General features: G+C 57.3%; 1 protein-coding gene across 7 annotated transcripts in view; it reads left to right on the top strand.

Annotated features, from left to right (window-relative positions):
- Positions 1 to 15,193, top strand: part of PTK2 (protein tyrosine kinase 2) — a 134,664-nt gene that overhangs the window by 45,447 nt on the left and 74,024 nt on the right. For all 7 annotated transcript variants that reach the window (XM_045861381.1, XM_045861380.1, XM_045861383.1 and 4 more), the window contains 2 exons: positions 1,881 to 2,047; positions 9,901 to 9,988. In XM_045861381.1, coding sequence (XP_045717337.1) covers positions 1,881 to 2,047; positions 9,901 to 9,988 — 255 coding nt within the window. The remainder of the gene's footprint in view (positions 1 to 1,880; positions 2,048 to 9,900; positions 9,989 to 15,193) is intronic.

Genomic DNA, 15,193 nt, shown 5'->3' with positions numbered 1-15,193 from the left:
GAGTGGTCTGTGCCCTGCACCTGCTCTGTGTCCGGTGTGGAAGGGTAGACAGGTGCACGGCGACAGACGACTGGCACACAGGCTTGAATGGCAGCCTTGACCAGGAGGAAGGCAGGCCCCAGTGGCGGGCGCCGTGGAGCAGAGGGCCGTGCTGGAGCAGGGCGCTGCACTGGGACACACTTGGCAGTGCGTGGGCAGAGCCGAGGCGGCGGACAGAGGCGCCTTTGTGGGAGTTTGGACGAGGCGCCAGCTCTCGTCCTGTGCAGCTCAGGGATCTGTGTGTCGGTGGGGAGAAGCTGCAGGAGTCGCCTTTGAGAGGGTTACCAGAAAAGATGTCCCTTCCTCTGGGCAGATCCCCCACCCCGGAGCCCGGGCTGGATTTCAGCCCTCCCCAGCCCCGCTCCCTTGGCTGGGAGCCCTCCGGTAGGGCACAGCCTGCCCCACCATTCATGGTGGCCCTGTCACAAGTTCCTGGCCTGGAATACAAAGCTAGAAGGACATTTTGTGCTTCGCTCAGTGCTTCCCATCCTTCCTGTCCCTGTGAGCATTCTTCCTCGTAAAGCTCTCTCTGCCTCTTCCAGCCTGGCCCTTCGTTTGTGCCTCTGTCCTCTGCCCTTCCTCCCGCCCTCTCCTGTGTTTGACACGAAGCTCGTCCCGGGACTGAGCCGTCTGCGTGGGCGGTGGGCCCCGTGCGGGCACCGGGAGCACCACGCGGGAGTGGCCCTGGGTGTGGACACCCGGGGTCCCCACCGGTTTCTGTGTGTGGCATGGGTGTCTGTCCTTCCTGAGGGGCAGGCCGGGGGCACCCCCAGTTGTATCGTTGACACACGACTTTGTGATGAAGAAACACCAGTGTGCTCAGGTGTGTCTTACATGTTAAGTTACACGTTAGAGTCAGTTAACTATGAATTTTTATAAACCAGTGATGATTTTCTTTAGTAGACATTTTCATGTTAGTGTCAGTATCATCTAAAAACCCCTATTAATGGCCTAAAAGACTGAGAAGATTTCGGGGACTGTGGTTAACACAGCCTCACGCAAGGGCAGCAGGTGGCTTCGTCATGCGCCTGAGCGAGCCGTCCTGCGGGCCTCTTCTCTCTCTCTCTCTCTCTCTCTCTCACACACACACACACACACACACACACACACACACACACACGCTCGTGAGCGCCCCGCCCCTGCCGCGAGGGTGGGGCCGGGCCTCCTGCTCTCCTTCCCTGAGCCCCAGTAGAGGCTTTGCTTTCTCTGGGAAGCCCCCCAGCGGCTCCCTTCAAAGGTCACCTCCCCTCCTCTGTGGAGCTGTGGGCCGCAGGACCATTTGTCAAGTGTGGGGGCTGGTGTAGATTGCTGCCCGTCAGCCTTTGGAGTGCAGACAGAGTGGTCGGGCCCAGCTTCAGGTGACTTTTCCTACAGCGTCGATTTTGTCAGGCATCTGGTCTTAATTGTATGTTCCTAAATGCATGCTTTTAAACAGTGGCCTTAGTTGCATCCTGGTCTCCAAGAGTAGGCTGTCCTCAGTTCAGAAAGTGTGACCGCTCCTTGGGTCTGGCCCTCACTCAGCACAGTGGTCCCCAAGGGTGGCCAGTGGGCTCTGGCAGGCGTGGGGGTGGTGCTCAGGGCGGGCCGCAGACCTGCTTTGCGTTTCCATGCCTTGCTTATCTGCACAGGAGAGGAGAGGGCCTCTGTTTGTTTTGACTTTTCCTTGTTCATAACAGCACTGTCTGAGAAAAAAGATTCCCAGGTAGAATTAAGTAGTTTATTAACTTGAAACTCCTTACCCGAGGTTTCTGGTCATTAACGAAAAGAAGTGCCCATCGCGTCAAGTTCGAGTGTGCAGTGTTTTGTCTCTAACGGTCGTTTCTGTCGGGGGGTGTTTCTAGGGCATCATTCAGAAGATAGTGGACAGTCACAAGGTAAAGCACGTGGCCTGCTATGGATTCCGGCTCAGCCACCTGCGGTCAGAGGAGGTCCACTGGCTGCACTTGGACATGGGCGTCTCCAGCGTGCGGGAGAAGTATGAGCTCGCGCACCCACCGGAGGAGTGGAAGTAAGATCCCACACCTGCTTCCTGTCATTCGCACGTGCTCTGTTGTCTGTGCTGCGTCCCACACCAGAGGGCGAGCGCCTGTGCTGACCTGTCACGCTGCTGTCCTCGTGACTGCCGCGTGAGGTTGGCTGGTGACCGTCCACCTGGGATTGTCCTCCACTTCTGTGGAACCTGTCTTTGGGGCACTGCTGACTTCTGGCTGCTGGCCTGCTCGTCGCCTCCCGCTGGGATGGCCGATTGCTGGCCATGCCTCCCTGGCCTCTGCTGCTTTGTTGCCACTCCGCTCTCCCAGCTCCGGCCTGCCTGCCCGCCCGTCCCACCACATCCCTCTGTGCAGCGGGCTGATGCCCCTGAGGCGGCCAGGCCGCTGGCCTCGTTCCTGGGCGGCATCGCCCGTGTTGTGGTGCCGGGCTGGGTGTCCGATGCTCACGGAGGACATCGCAGCAGCAGGAAGGGTCTCCCGGGGACTCGGGCTGTTGTGATGCAACCAGGGACTCCAGGGGCATTGAAGGACGCCCTACCTTGTCCTCGCCCTGTTCTCTCCCAGGGGTTCTCATCGCTGGGAAGTGACCCCACCCGCTGGTGGGGAATCGCAAGTCTAAGGTCGTCCCGGCGGCGGGGAAGCCCGACTGGTGACCTCGGGGTCTCGTGCTGGTGGGCGACGCCCCAGGGGCGGAGGGTGGGGCTGGAGAGGGCGTCAGGTGTTGTCAGCCGGTTCCCCGAAGCGGCCGGGCCCAGCAGGCACTCCCAGAGAAAAAGTCACATTTTAGGTTCATAAAGCTCCAGTTAGAGTTTACTGAAGAAACAGACTTGTGTTTCCAGATACACCTGATAGCAGGAACTGCGTGAACAAAATGTTCTGTGACGACACACCTCGGTTGGTTCACATCAATGGCTGGTGAGGGTTTCACCTCCAGCTGTTTAGTCAGTTAATCAAGTAAGTGTTAAAAAACGAAGCCTATCTAAAAGCCAGTTACCAAGACCTGCGGGTGTTTTTCTGTGGCACACTTCCGGTGCCCTCTTCGTTCATGCAGACGCATCCCGGGCACACTTACGTAATGGCGTTCTCAGTGCTCCATACAGTGTTCGGGGAGGGAGTTTTTTCTGTTCTTCGAAGCCAGTTCCTCTGACCTCAGTGCAGGCCAGGTTCAGCAGGCGCCGCTGGACTCCACGGAGCCTGAGTCCTCAGAAGGAAGAACCGCCCGCTGGGTGAGGTGGGACGTCACGTCGGCCGGCTCTGCGCGGCGAAGGGCGAGGAGGCTGCTGCTGGCAGCGGCCCTGAGGAAGGTGGGGGGACATCCCCCCGAGTGGCTGTGAAGGGCCCGGGGCTGTGCCGCCCCATGCTGTTTACATCTGCGTGTTTGTGGTCCGTGGGACGTGCGTGTCACTCAGCTCTCCCCGAACCTTCCGGGGTGGAGACTTTTCCACGTGGGAACGGGGGTGCGCATCGATGCGCGTGCGCTCGCAGGCGGTCTGCGGCACGGCCCTGGCCGGCACCCCGCCATCTGACTGCTCGCGCCCGTCTCCGAAGCCCGCGCGCCCACCCGGCAGCGGTGAGGTCGCCTTAGGCTGCTGAGAATGCCGCCAGGCGTGGCCGGCCCGCGAGGGCGGTGTGGGGTCTGGCGGGAAGTCGTGAAAGACACTGAGGTCATAGACGGAGCTGATTCCCGTGTGGGTTGTCAGGAGTGGGCGCCTGATACGGGTGCTTGTGCGTATCTGAAAGGAGAGGGAGTGTAGAGAAGGGATCCCTGATGAAGAGGGGACTCCTGACCAGTGGCCCAGCAGCAGTTCTAGAAGTCGTCGGGTGAGGGACAGCAGGGGAGATACAGCTGAAAAACCAGGGACCGGGGCCTCGGGTCGGGGGAAACGAGCCCCACGCACAGCCCAGAGGGGTGGGCAGGTGGGAAGTGGGAAAGCGAGTTTACGTGACGGGAAGAACGAGAAGGTCAGTCCGTTCCTGATAGGAGCTCTAGAAGAAGAGGAGGAAGAGGAGGAGGAGGAGGAAGTAAACCAGAGATAATGGCCGAGAGTTTCCTAGAGTCCATGAACGGCAGGGGTCCTCAAGTACAGGGTTAGCACAGAACCCCAAACAGGATCGGTGAGACTACATGGACGCTTGGGCACATTGCGGTACAGCAGTGTTGCCTAAAAGAGACAGAGATGAGGAGGGAAGGAACCAGAGGAGGGAGGGGTCAGAGTTCTCCACAGTGGTAGTCGGTGCCAAGGAGAGAGCGAGTGAGCCTTCGGAACGGTGAGGAAGAGGAGCCGGCGGCGGGCTGCCGTCCAGCCGCGCCCACTGGAGCCCGGTGACCCCGGTGCTCTGCTCAGACAGGCCACTGCTGGCAGACCCTCCTTCAGGCACCTTTCAGGGACGGGGGGGTGGTTTCTGATGCGGGTCTCACACGCGGGAAGGAATGCCAGCCCTGAAGCTGGGCAGGTCTAAATAGTCATCGTCTATAAAAGCAAAAATAGGGACAAGCACCGATTTGTTTCTAATGGAAATGTAGAAGAATGCCGGATGCATGGCGGAGCAGAGGAGGTCCGAATTAAAGCTGTCAGTGCGGCGTTAGACAGAAATGCACGGTCCCTGACAGCGCGTGGTCAGGCCGTCAGCGGGCGACTGAGAAGGGCCTCGTGCTGTCTGCTCTTCGGAAGAGCTGAAGCTGCGCAGCCCAGACCTCCTCCCGTGGCTTGCAGGAAGAGCTGGGCTCCGCCTTGAGACCCGGTGCCCCGCACGCGTGTGTCTCGAAGTCAGTTCTGCGGAGCGGCTCTGCATGCGTCACCCGGGAGCGCCGGCACCGAAGTGTGGGCTCTTCCCCGGGGGCCGTCGTGGGCGCTCTCCCTCTGCGGAGTAGGCGGGGACCAAACGGTTTCACTGCCTGCCAGCCAGGGAGGCCAGCGGGCTACCGTTGCTCTGTTAATAGCCTGTGGAGGAAGTTTTAAGTCAGAAAAGCATTATTAGGGATGTAGGAGCTACCCTCACCATAACAAGACACTGATTTCTCCAAGACTTTAGTGAGTATAGAACTAGATATAGCCTTAAACCTGTAAATTCCTGAAGACATTTCTTAAAGTGTATAAACAACGTTAATAAAAGAATAAAACTTACCTTCTAATAATAAAAGCAGAAGGGACACAAACAGTAGTGATCAGTTTTTAAATTATGTATTTATTTTTGATGTAGAAATATAGAATTTGGCACATAACAGTATATTAACCAGTTTAAAGACACATCCCCAAATAATTCTTGGTTCAGAATAAACACCCAGCTTGCTGGGGGTCTCCGGCGGAGCCCTCTCGGCCCCCCTGTCCGCTGGTGTGCAGGAGCGGGCCCAGTGCCTCCCTGCTTTCTCAGTGCTGTCCTCACGCGGCCTCCCGGGCACCGGGCCGCCTGGCCGTGGGGACCGCCCCCGCTCCTCTGCTTAGCCCTCATGCCTGGGGGCTGCTCCGGGAAACTCTTCCCCTCTCTCTGTGCCCGTGGCGTGGCATGCGCAGTCGATCAGACAGACGCAGGAAGCCATAGCCCAGCCACAGCAGCAGCCCAGGCAGAGGTCCCGAAGGAGGGTGGCCTGGGGAGGTCCTGACAGGAGGGGCGGGAAGCAGTCGTGCAGGGATAGGGTTTGAAGGTAGAGCTCACCGAATGTGCTCGCGGATCTTTCAAAATGCAAAGAACCAATGAAATGTGCGAGTCAGTGCTGCTTGCCAGCGCCTAGGAGCTCCTCACCCCAGCCAGAGCCCGGGCCCGAGTCTCTGGGGGCCCCTGGTGCTCGCCCCTGCTCTCTGCTCCGTGATCGCTGGCCGGCACACCCACCTCCGTGTCTCCTTCAGCCTCCGTGGGAGCTTTTCACGCGCCCCACTGGCCGCGCTGGCCTGCGGCCTGGCAAGCCGAGCACATTGCTCCTCGAAGCCTTGGCCCTTGGGCCCTCTCCAGCGTGGCTGGGCTCTCCCTTCGGTTGGGGCGAGGGCTCCCTGTCCCCTCTGCCCTGTGGCAGTCCCGGACCTTTCCGCCTGCTGATAGCTTCCTTCTCCCTCAGTGCCTCTGCGTCTGAGTCCCTGCGTCACTGTTCCTGGTTTCTGGTCCTCCCGGTACGCAGCAGGTACCCCGTAAAGAATTTCCAGTGAAAATGGAATCAGCAGTAACGCAATAGGAAGACAAGCCAGGAGACAGAATTGCGGCAGGGTGTGGTGGCTCGTATTCAGCAGGAACCACACAGGACCCCTTGGGGACACTTGTCTATGAGGTGGCAGGCGTGGGCCAGCGCAGACGTCAGCCATCCGTTCTCGTAAGGATGGCCCTATCGAGGAGGGGCTCTCCGCTGGTCGTGCTACTCACGAGAAAGCCGTGGTTCAGAGAGGCTCGGCAGCACCCCCCCGCCCCCCCACGGGTCCTGCAGCTGCCGTGGTGGCCAGGAGGAAGCTGAGTCCCGTCACTCGGCTGTCTCTCCTCCCCTCCTGGGAGGGCCGTGTCCCCAGCAGAGCAGAGCCGGGGGCTGTCGTTTTCTCTGCCTGGCCGACAGTCGGTTTCAGTCACAGCGGGCGTGTGAGGACTGCCAGCTCTGTCTTGACTTCTGAGAAGCAAGGGCTTAGCATTCAAACGGCAGTGCTGGGCTCGCAGAGTGGCTGATGGCAGGCCCACAGCTCTGCCGTGCTGCCTGCGGTAGGGTCTCCCCGGGTTAAGTAAGCCCAAGCAGGGGGCTTCCTCACTCAGCCTCCCTTCCTTCAGGCGCCTCAGCGAGCTGGCCTGCAGCACCTGGACCTGGCGGGAACTGGCTTCGGCAGGACTGCCTGCCCCAGCCGCCAGGACCAGTCGGTGGGGAAGGCAGGGCTGGTGTGTGATGGACAGCTCTCCTGTTAGAAGAGGAACGGCAAGGGTAGAGCCCACCTTAAAAGCACGCAGCCGTCCCTGCAGCCTGGGCCGAGTATGGGCAAAGAGGGAGCGCAGCGGGAAGTGCAGTTGAGTGACACGTGCTGGCTCTGGAGTGGGAGGATCTTCTCAACGCCCCCGAAGTGTTCTCCGTGAAAGGAGAGAGCAGCAAATGTGCCTTTTCAGAGGCTAAGACATTCTGTTTATCAAAAGATACGTTTTTAAAAGTGCAAAAACAAGTAAGGTCTTAATATTTAAATGAAAGTGCCCAGACTCGTGGAATGGGTGGTGCCAGTTTCCAGTCCTGTGAGGTTTCAGCGTAGACCTTTTTATGCCGTCTGCATGGAGTTGCAGCTGGGAGAAGGCATCTGCGACACGTGTGGCCGACGAGAGGTGGGGTCAGAGCAGAAGCACCAGTCGATGTGGAGTTTGCGGACAGCTCCAGGCGCGAGCAAGAGACATGAAGGCATCTCATGAAAGAACAGAGCGGGGGCCAGTACCCACAGCAAGACCCTGTCGCCTCCTGACTGCACTACTGATTGAGTTCGGGGCATGCGGGTAGCGGTTAGGGAGACGCCGGTTGGGGCCACAGGGGGATTCTGGCTCACGTTGTGGGGTTGGCAGGAAGTGAGTTGTCTGGCAGGGTCCGTAGCTGGAGAGGCTGTGGACCCAACATCTTGTCCGCACTACTGGGGAGAAGGTAAAAATAGGTAAAAGCCGTTGGGGAAAACAGCGTAGCATCCCTTTGAAAACTAAGGTTTTAAAGGCCCCACGGTCCTGCAGCCTCACTCCGCGCCCTGTCCTGGAGAGACTTGCATCTCTGTGTGGCGCCGAGGTGCAGAACGTTCATAGACGGAGCGGTGAGCTCCAGGGACATGCATCAGTGTGGGTGCGTCTTGGCTTCACAACACCGAGTGACAAGCACAAATCCCAGGACCATGTGCCTCCAAATGGGACACTTCAAAATGGGTTGTGTTTTGTTAGGTGAATTTTACCTCCATCTTACACATCTGTAAGCTCCAGAGCATGACATACAGTGTGGTGCGCTTTTATAAAGTAAAAAGCAAAGTAAACCTGGAACAGTGGTGGGGAGGCGTCACTGGGGCAGGACGGCACGGCACGTAAAACTGAAGCGGCAGAGGGAGGTGGGCAGCCCAGAGCCCTGCGGGGCAGCCTGCCCTGCCCTAGAGGCCCCTGCTGCCTTCCCAGTCCGTCCGGAGGGAGCCCGCCCGCCACGGAGCCCCTGGGAGACAGGTAGGTAGGTAGGTGGTATTCGGTAGGACCCAGTCAGCCAGAGAAAGGTTCAGCTGCAGTACTACCATACCGCGTTGATAGTGCAGCAAAAAGTGTTTTGCAGTGTTGAGAGATTTCTATCAAGTAGATTTAAACTTAAAAGGTTTGTACTTTGATAATTCTAGTTAAGTGGGTTTCGATAACCATTTCAGTTATTTGGAGTCACCTACCTGGAGTGGCGGCCAGTGTGGCTTCTGAGGGAGTCGGTCAGTTACACAAAGACGGAGGCGCGTTGGGGAAGTGCTGGTCCTTGCAGGTGGTACAGCAGGGCTCGGGGGCCGGTCCCGGGGAAGCCTCCCTGGGCGTTTGAGAGGGTCCGGGCTCCGCAGAGCAGTCGGAAAAGGCAGCCCTCCTCACTGCTACCGAGACGTGGGCCACGTCCTCCCGCTCGGTGTGCCTCTGCTCGCTGCTGGTCCACAGCTTCTCGCTCCGCAAGGGAGGACTTTTTCCTCAGGTCTTCACAGGAGAAGAATCTTTCATGTAGAGGAAAGGTGTCCTCTCTCAAAGATGACAAAAGAAAACAAAAATGATAGTTTAGGAAGGTCTAGATTGGATTTTGATACAGCTTTTTATGTTATCTTGAAATGATATTCCATATGTGTATGCCTTAATTTGGAAGGCTAGCACGCTGGTGTAACACTGACTTCAACAAGAGATTTCAGAAGGATTCACAGCTGTAGGACAGCAAATAGTGGGACGCCCTGACATGTTTGGGAGTGGCATCTCCAAAAAACAGGACAGGCTTCCAAACCTGCCGGCCCTGGAGCACGTGCTGCATGCTTCTGCACCGGACACGGACAGGGCGGAGAGGGGTCAGTTTCCGGTCGTCTGTGGCTAGACGACCAGCAGTTACGAACTGAGCTTATTGGCCCAGTTTCATCACTCATCAGGGAAGTGCCGGTTGAAACCACTGTGTACTGTTGCACTAGACCAGTGTCGGCGTGACTACAATGGGGAGGAGCACTGTGCACGCAGAGGCCAGGGTGCAGAGGCACGAGAACCCCATCCGTGCTGCTGCCGGGAGCGTGTGCTCGTCCTCACCCAGCGCGTCAGTGTCCTGGGGGTGCCCCTCAGAGGTGCGGGTGTGCCCGCCAGGGACACGCGTCGGAGTCTGCGTCATAGGTAGACAGAGCATTCTGGGGAACTTTGTTGTTTCAGCCATTCTTGAGGCCGGGCTTCCTGAGCAGACAACTACTGTTTGTGCGTAGAGGACGGAGGAAAGGGTGCTCATAGCAGCGTTCCTCCTCCTAGTCAGAAAGCGCAGACCAGTCGAACGGCCGCCCGCGGCCCGCGGCTGCCATCCTTCCCAGCCCCGAGCAGACCACAGCTGCTCGCGGGGCGGAGCTCGCAGCGCGCTGGTGCGTGGCGCTGGTGGGTGGCGCTGGTGCGTGACGCTGGTGGGTGACGGGCCCGCGCTGCGGCTCTGCGCGGCAGTGCCAGCCGTCGGGGGATGCGTGCGGGCCCTGGCCGGCGGGGCGGCCGAAAGGCCGGGGGCGTCTGGGGTGTGCATCACGCTCTCTCCTTGCAGAGTCGCGCTTAGAAGTGAAGCGTTGCCAGATCGATTATCTTCACCTTATTTTTAGACACTGTTTCAGAGAATTGTCAGTGCCGCACTCACCATCATACTGTAATTGTAGACGACGAGCTGAGGAGTTGACTGATTTCTCATTGTTCTGTTTTGTGAATTATTTTTTAGATACGAATTGAGAATTCGTTATTTGCCGAAAGGATTTCTCAACCAGTTTACTGAAGACAAGCCAACTTTGAACTTCTTCTATCAGCAGGTATGGGAGGGTGATTTAATATACTTCTTCGTCTCTTTGAATCCCGTTTGTTACGTAGCTGCACTTGAGAATTCGGCTGAACCTAACATTTGGGAGAATACAACTCTGTCACTGTGTGGCCCTGGTGAGACTGGCGAGAGGTTAAGAACTTCTGACATCTGGGGGAGGTTTCTGTGCTCGGGCAGCCCTCACGAGACACTGCGTGTGACAGGGAGTCCTCTGTGACACGTCCGTTGTGCATGCTGTCATTCAGTGTGGTTACGCTGGCTGCGCATCAGCAGACGTGTCCCCTGTAGAATTCACCGTCAGAGCCAGCTGCACCCGTACAATTTCAATAGCAATTTGCATAAAAAAGCCAAAATGGACCTTTTTACAGTAAGAATAGCTTGCTTTTTGCCCCCTAAGATACTAGTTAGGCAGTAAATATTTGTGACATAAACGAACCAACACAGTTTTCCGACCCGATACACGTTACTCATTAGTATTTGTGAGCAGTGCCCCTCAGGACCGTCTGGTGAAGCCAGAGATGTCGGCATGCACGCCTCTGCTGCCAGACGCACTTGGTGGTTTCCGAGTGAGTGAAAGTGTCGGTTAAACGTCTGCTGTGGGTCTGAGTGCAGATGAGTGGGTCGGCACCGTCCGGGCCTCGGTCTGGCAGAAAGATTAGTCCACTGCTGGGGCAGGGTGTGACAGGGCCTCGGGGGGCCTGCCGCCCAGTGCAGGGTGGGCCTCGAGGGACCTCCGAGAGCTGTCATCTGAGGAGTCCCCCACTTTGCAGATGAGGAGGAGAGTACTGCAGAGGACACAGTGCGTGTGGGTCTGAGCCAGCGTGGCTTGGGGTGAGGCGGGTGAGAGAGGGACCGCAGTGTGTAAAGGGGTGTCAGGTTTCTCCTGCAGCTTCCTGGGGGCCAGTGAGAAGAAGTTCTTTGGGGAATGCCTGGGTCAGAATTTCTTTTTAAAGACGACCACCCCATGTGATGACCGTGCCAGGGGAAGATTGGGTCCTGAAGGGGCTTCCGGCAAGTGAGGAGGCACGCCGGCCACTTGGGCATGAAATGAGGAAGACGGGAGGTCAGACTGCGAGGCAGCAGACACAGTGAGCGGGTCTGGTCGGACCGAGGAGGGCCCAGATGGAGCAGGAAGATGAGGACGCGCAGGGCAGGTGGTGTCACTGGGTGCCTGGTGTCAGGGCAGGGAAAGGCGGCCTTGCTCCCTGGGTGAGATACCGGGTGCTCCCACCGGGACCGGCTCACTGGTCCCTGAGGAGGGGGCCCCGCGGCAGGGAGGGCTGGGGGAGGCATGCTGCCCAGGTGGGGCGTGTGTCCGTGTCCCCCAGAACATGGACGGTGTTTTCTCTGCCTGATTTTCATCGGTGCTCTTGAGAGGTCGGCTCTCATTCTCTTTGTCTTTGTGCGTGATGTCTTCTCTCTCTTTCCACATAGCTGTTCCTGCCTTATCCGTCGGTGCAGCTTGTGCCCCCGGGTGCGCGTCCTGCTCCTCAGCTCTGGAAACGTCTTAGACGTCGTTGACTCAGATGCTGCCTTTTCTTCGTTGTCTGTCACTCCCTCCGGTTTCAGGGCAGGTCCCCATTCGAGCTTCCCAGTCCGTGGGAACTCCTTGCGCCTGGTCCCCACTCCTTGTCTGTCTGGGATCTGGGATCTCTGACTGCCCGGCCGCCAGGCCCCTCGGCCGTGACCACGGTGGTGTGTAGTACATTTGTTGAGTTTTTACATTTTTTTATTTTACATTTTTTATTCCCCCCACCCCACATACTTTTAAAAATCCTCCAGGCCATCCTTTATGGCCCTTATTAGTTACAGGTTTTCTGCCTTTTATTTCTTTATCGTTTTGTTAAGGGTGAACGTCTCTGTTCTGAATCTGCGTTGCAGCATCTGAAGTCCGTGGGCTCCGACTCATGCTCAGTTGCGCGTTTCCGTGTGTGTCTCTTACGGTCTGGGATTTCACCGGCTGTCACCTGGGGGAATCTTGAGGGTCTAGACTGGGGCTAGTGAGTGTCCCTGAGTGTCCTCTCTGTCACTCTTTCTGTTTTAGAAGAGTCGGCGTATTTGTTGCTTTGACTCTTGGATCAGGGAGAAAGAGGAGTTATGTTTAGATTCTCTCTACCACCATTCCCAGGGAGAGAGAGGGAGAACACGTACTGACCTGTCTTCACGCTGTCGTCTATTGTGAAGGCTCATCCCCGTGCTTCGGGGTGGTGGTGCAAGGAAAAGCAGGAGTTCGTGGATGTGCTGGGTGCTGGGTGCTGGGTGGCCGGCGGGCGGGCTGTTGTTCTGGGTCAGCAGTCTCATGTAAAGCCGTCCCGAGTGGGAGGCAGTGCAAATGATTCATGCGGTGTTTTTGACCCATTTTAGAATATTATGAAAGATAATAATCAGCACACTCTGAAAATAAACAAGACTCTTGTTAAAACCCTGTTCACTGCAGAGCAGGAGCCTGTGAAAGTAAGCTTTGATGCTAGAACTAATGGCTCAGTAAAGAAGACCCTACTGTACTCTGAAATTGAACTGCTCCTTCGCCACATAGCGTTTTACTCCTCCTTATCTCTCGGAACTTGCATTTGTGGGAAGTGTGAGTATTTGACAACCTTTTGCAAATAGTGGTGGCCTTTGTTTGAAGGGCTGTGTCAATGTTTGGTCAAGAAGTTGTCATAGTAACTGATCTTGTGCACAAACCACTTGACACTTGAGACTGCTCTTAGGATGCTTGGGTCTTCTTACATGAAGTTGTCGTTTTCTCCTATGAATAGTGTAAGATTTAAATGAGTGTGTTCGCTCAGTGGCTCCCGACACTGAGTGTCACGCCATCAGGGCACTCTGTGGCACAGGCTGTAAACGTGCCTGTGGAAACCTGCGAGGTGCTGGGCAGGCTGACTGCTCGTTGGCTTGTCTCATGTGTGCCTCGCGGGTCCAGCTGGCACATTTGTTAGCTGGCAATGCGTTCAGATGAGAGCAAAACAGGACAGAATCTCGTGTGGTCACCAGAGTTTTTGAGGTGACATGCGCAATAAGTTGTGGAGTGCTTGGGGATTCATACTTTTTACTGGACGTGAGCGGTTTCCCGTGTTTAATTTTGTTGCAGACTGGGGTAAAACTCATCAACACAACACCTGCCCTCAGCAGTGAGTGCAAGTGCAGCCTGTGTTTTTAAGTAGGAAAGTGACGTCGACACCAGAACAGATTACCGTATTGTGCTGTGTATAATGTGAATATTTTTGTCCACATTTTTGAGGGAACAATAAGGATGTGCATTATGCACGGGTAGTGCCAATTCTGTGTCTATAAATGGTTTTAATTCTTTGTGCTTACACAGTAAGAGTGTAACTCTAGAAAGCAATAACGATGTCCATATGCAAAATAATGCCCTTAGAATACAAATTGGCTTTGCTTCTAAATAAAAATAAAATAAAAATTGAATTAAATCAAAACAAGAGCCTTTGTTTCCTGAAAGCCTGGGCCGAAACGTGGGCGCACGTCACGTGCAGTGGTGTGAGAGACGTGGCGGACAGCACGACCCACCACGGCAGGACAGCTTCCCGAGGCCTTCCCTGGAAAGACTGCTGCCGGTTTGCCCGACCCGCAGCTCACCCACAGTAGGGACCGCAGCCTCGGGGGCGGGGGCACACGGCACGGTGGCCGTGGTGGTGCCGGGACCCCGGGGACGCCTGTGCAGCCGCCTCAGACCTGGGGCCCCCGCTCGGTGTCCGTCTTCCTTCTGCAGGGGCGTGGGTCCACGCTGAGGCCCGAGGTGTGCGGGGCTGGGCACCGGCCCTGTGGCCCTGGGCGCACGCAGGGCCGACCTTGCCACGCACGGTGGGAGGGGTCGGGGGTGCAGGTGGCACGTGCGAGGGCGCAGCCCAGCGCCTGGCCCCAGGAAACCCCCCGCAGTCCCAGGCCGCTCCTCGGCGGTCGGCCCCCTTCCCTGCAGGCTCGTGCTCGCGCCCTGGGAGCGGCGGCGGTGCCCGGCTGCCAGCCGTGCTGGGAAGAGTGCGCGTCACCACGCAGGCCCGCCTGAACGGTGCCCAGGGAGCGTTCCCGAAGCAAGTGTACGCACACACAGGCACACTTCAACGCTCCGTGCGTCGCATCCCCCTCACAAACGGAAGCAGCACCGTCTGCTGAGAGTCAGTCGGAGGGAAAGGCAGTCGTGACACGTTGTATGGAAGCAGCAGACACTGGGTCCACGGGACGCTGAGCCCTGAGCCACACCAGGGCGCCTGTGCACAGAGCACTCGGCCTTGGGGCCTTGGCCCCCCGGGAGGCGCTGGACCACAGGGCGCGGCGGGGGCGGGGAGGGCCCGTGCGAGGCCCTGTTCCGTCCTGGGCCGGAGCACATCAGCCGCCTCGGGCCGCGGGGGGGCCTCAGGCTGTGGCCGCGCTGCACGGGGTCCAGGAGTGGTAGGTGCTGCTGGGGGGCGGCGGCGCTTAGGCCCTGGCCGGGGCGGCGCAGCGGCTCGAGGTTTTTCCACAGAGTGAGGGGTCCCCAGCTCGGTTCCCAGTCGAGGCGCATGCATGCCTGGGTGGTGGGTTCGGTCCCCGCTCAAGCACGTGCGAGGCGCAGTGGATCGATGTGTCTCTCTCACATTGGTGTGTCTCTCTCCCTCTCTTTTTCCCTCCTTTCCCCTATGAATAAAATCTTTATTAAAAAGGGAAAAACAACTCTCAGAACTTTTTCTTTTACAGATTTTATTTATTTTTAGAGAGAGGAGAAGGGAGAAAGAGAGGGAGGGAAACATCAGTGTGTGGTTGCCTCTCATGCGCCCCCAAGCAGGGACCTGGCCCGCAACCCAGGCACGTGCCCCGACTGGCAGTGGGACCAGTGACCCTTGGGTTTACAGGCCGGTGCTCAGTCCACTGAGGCGCACCAGCCGGGGCTCAGAGCCTTTAAGTCACATTTGTAAAAATGGGATTTCCCATTACAATTGTTAAATTATAATTTCCCCTTTTTCAGTTTTGCAGCTAATAGGAATTTGGTATTAATGAATGAAATAAAGCAAGTGACTACATTTTCCCACCTGTGAATAGTGTTTAAAAGTTACATAATCAGTCTCTGAGATAGTTTCGTGGTGGCGCATTTTCCTCAGCGCGGAGCTGCCGCTGTGCCGAGGACCCTCCGGTTGCTGAGGGGCTCGGTCGGAACGGCGGTGCCTCACTGACGCACGCACGTTCACACGGGCCTTGGTGTGTC

The sequence above is a fragment of the Phyllostomus hastatus genome, unplaced genomic scaffold (assembly GCF_019186645.2).
Source record: "Phyllostomus hastatus isolate PE091 unplaced genomic scaffold, TTU_PhHast_1.1 phas_scaffold_21, whole genome shotgun sequence".
Taxonomy (NCBI): Eukaryota; Metazoa; Chordata; class Mammalia; order Chiroptera; family Phyllostomidae; genus Phyllostomus; species Phyllostomus hastatus.
Note: the sequence above shows the minus strand (reverse complement) of the source record. Positions and strands in the feature narration are given on the sequence as shown.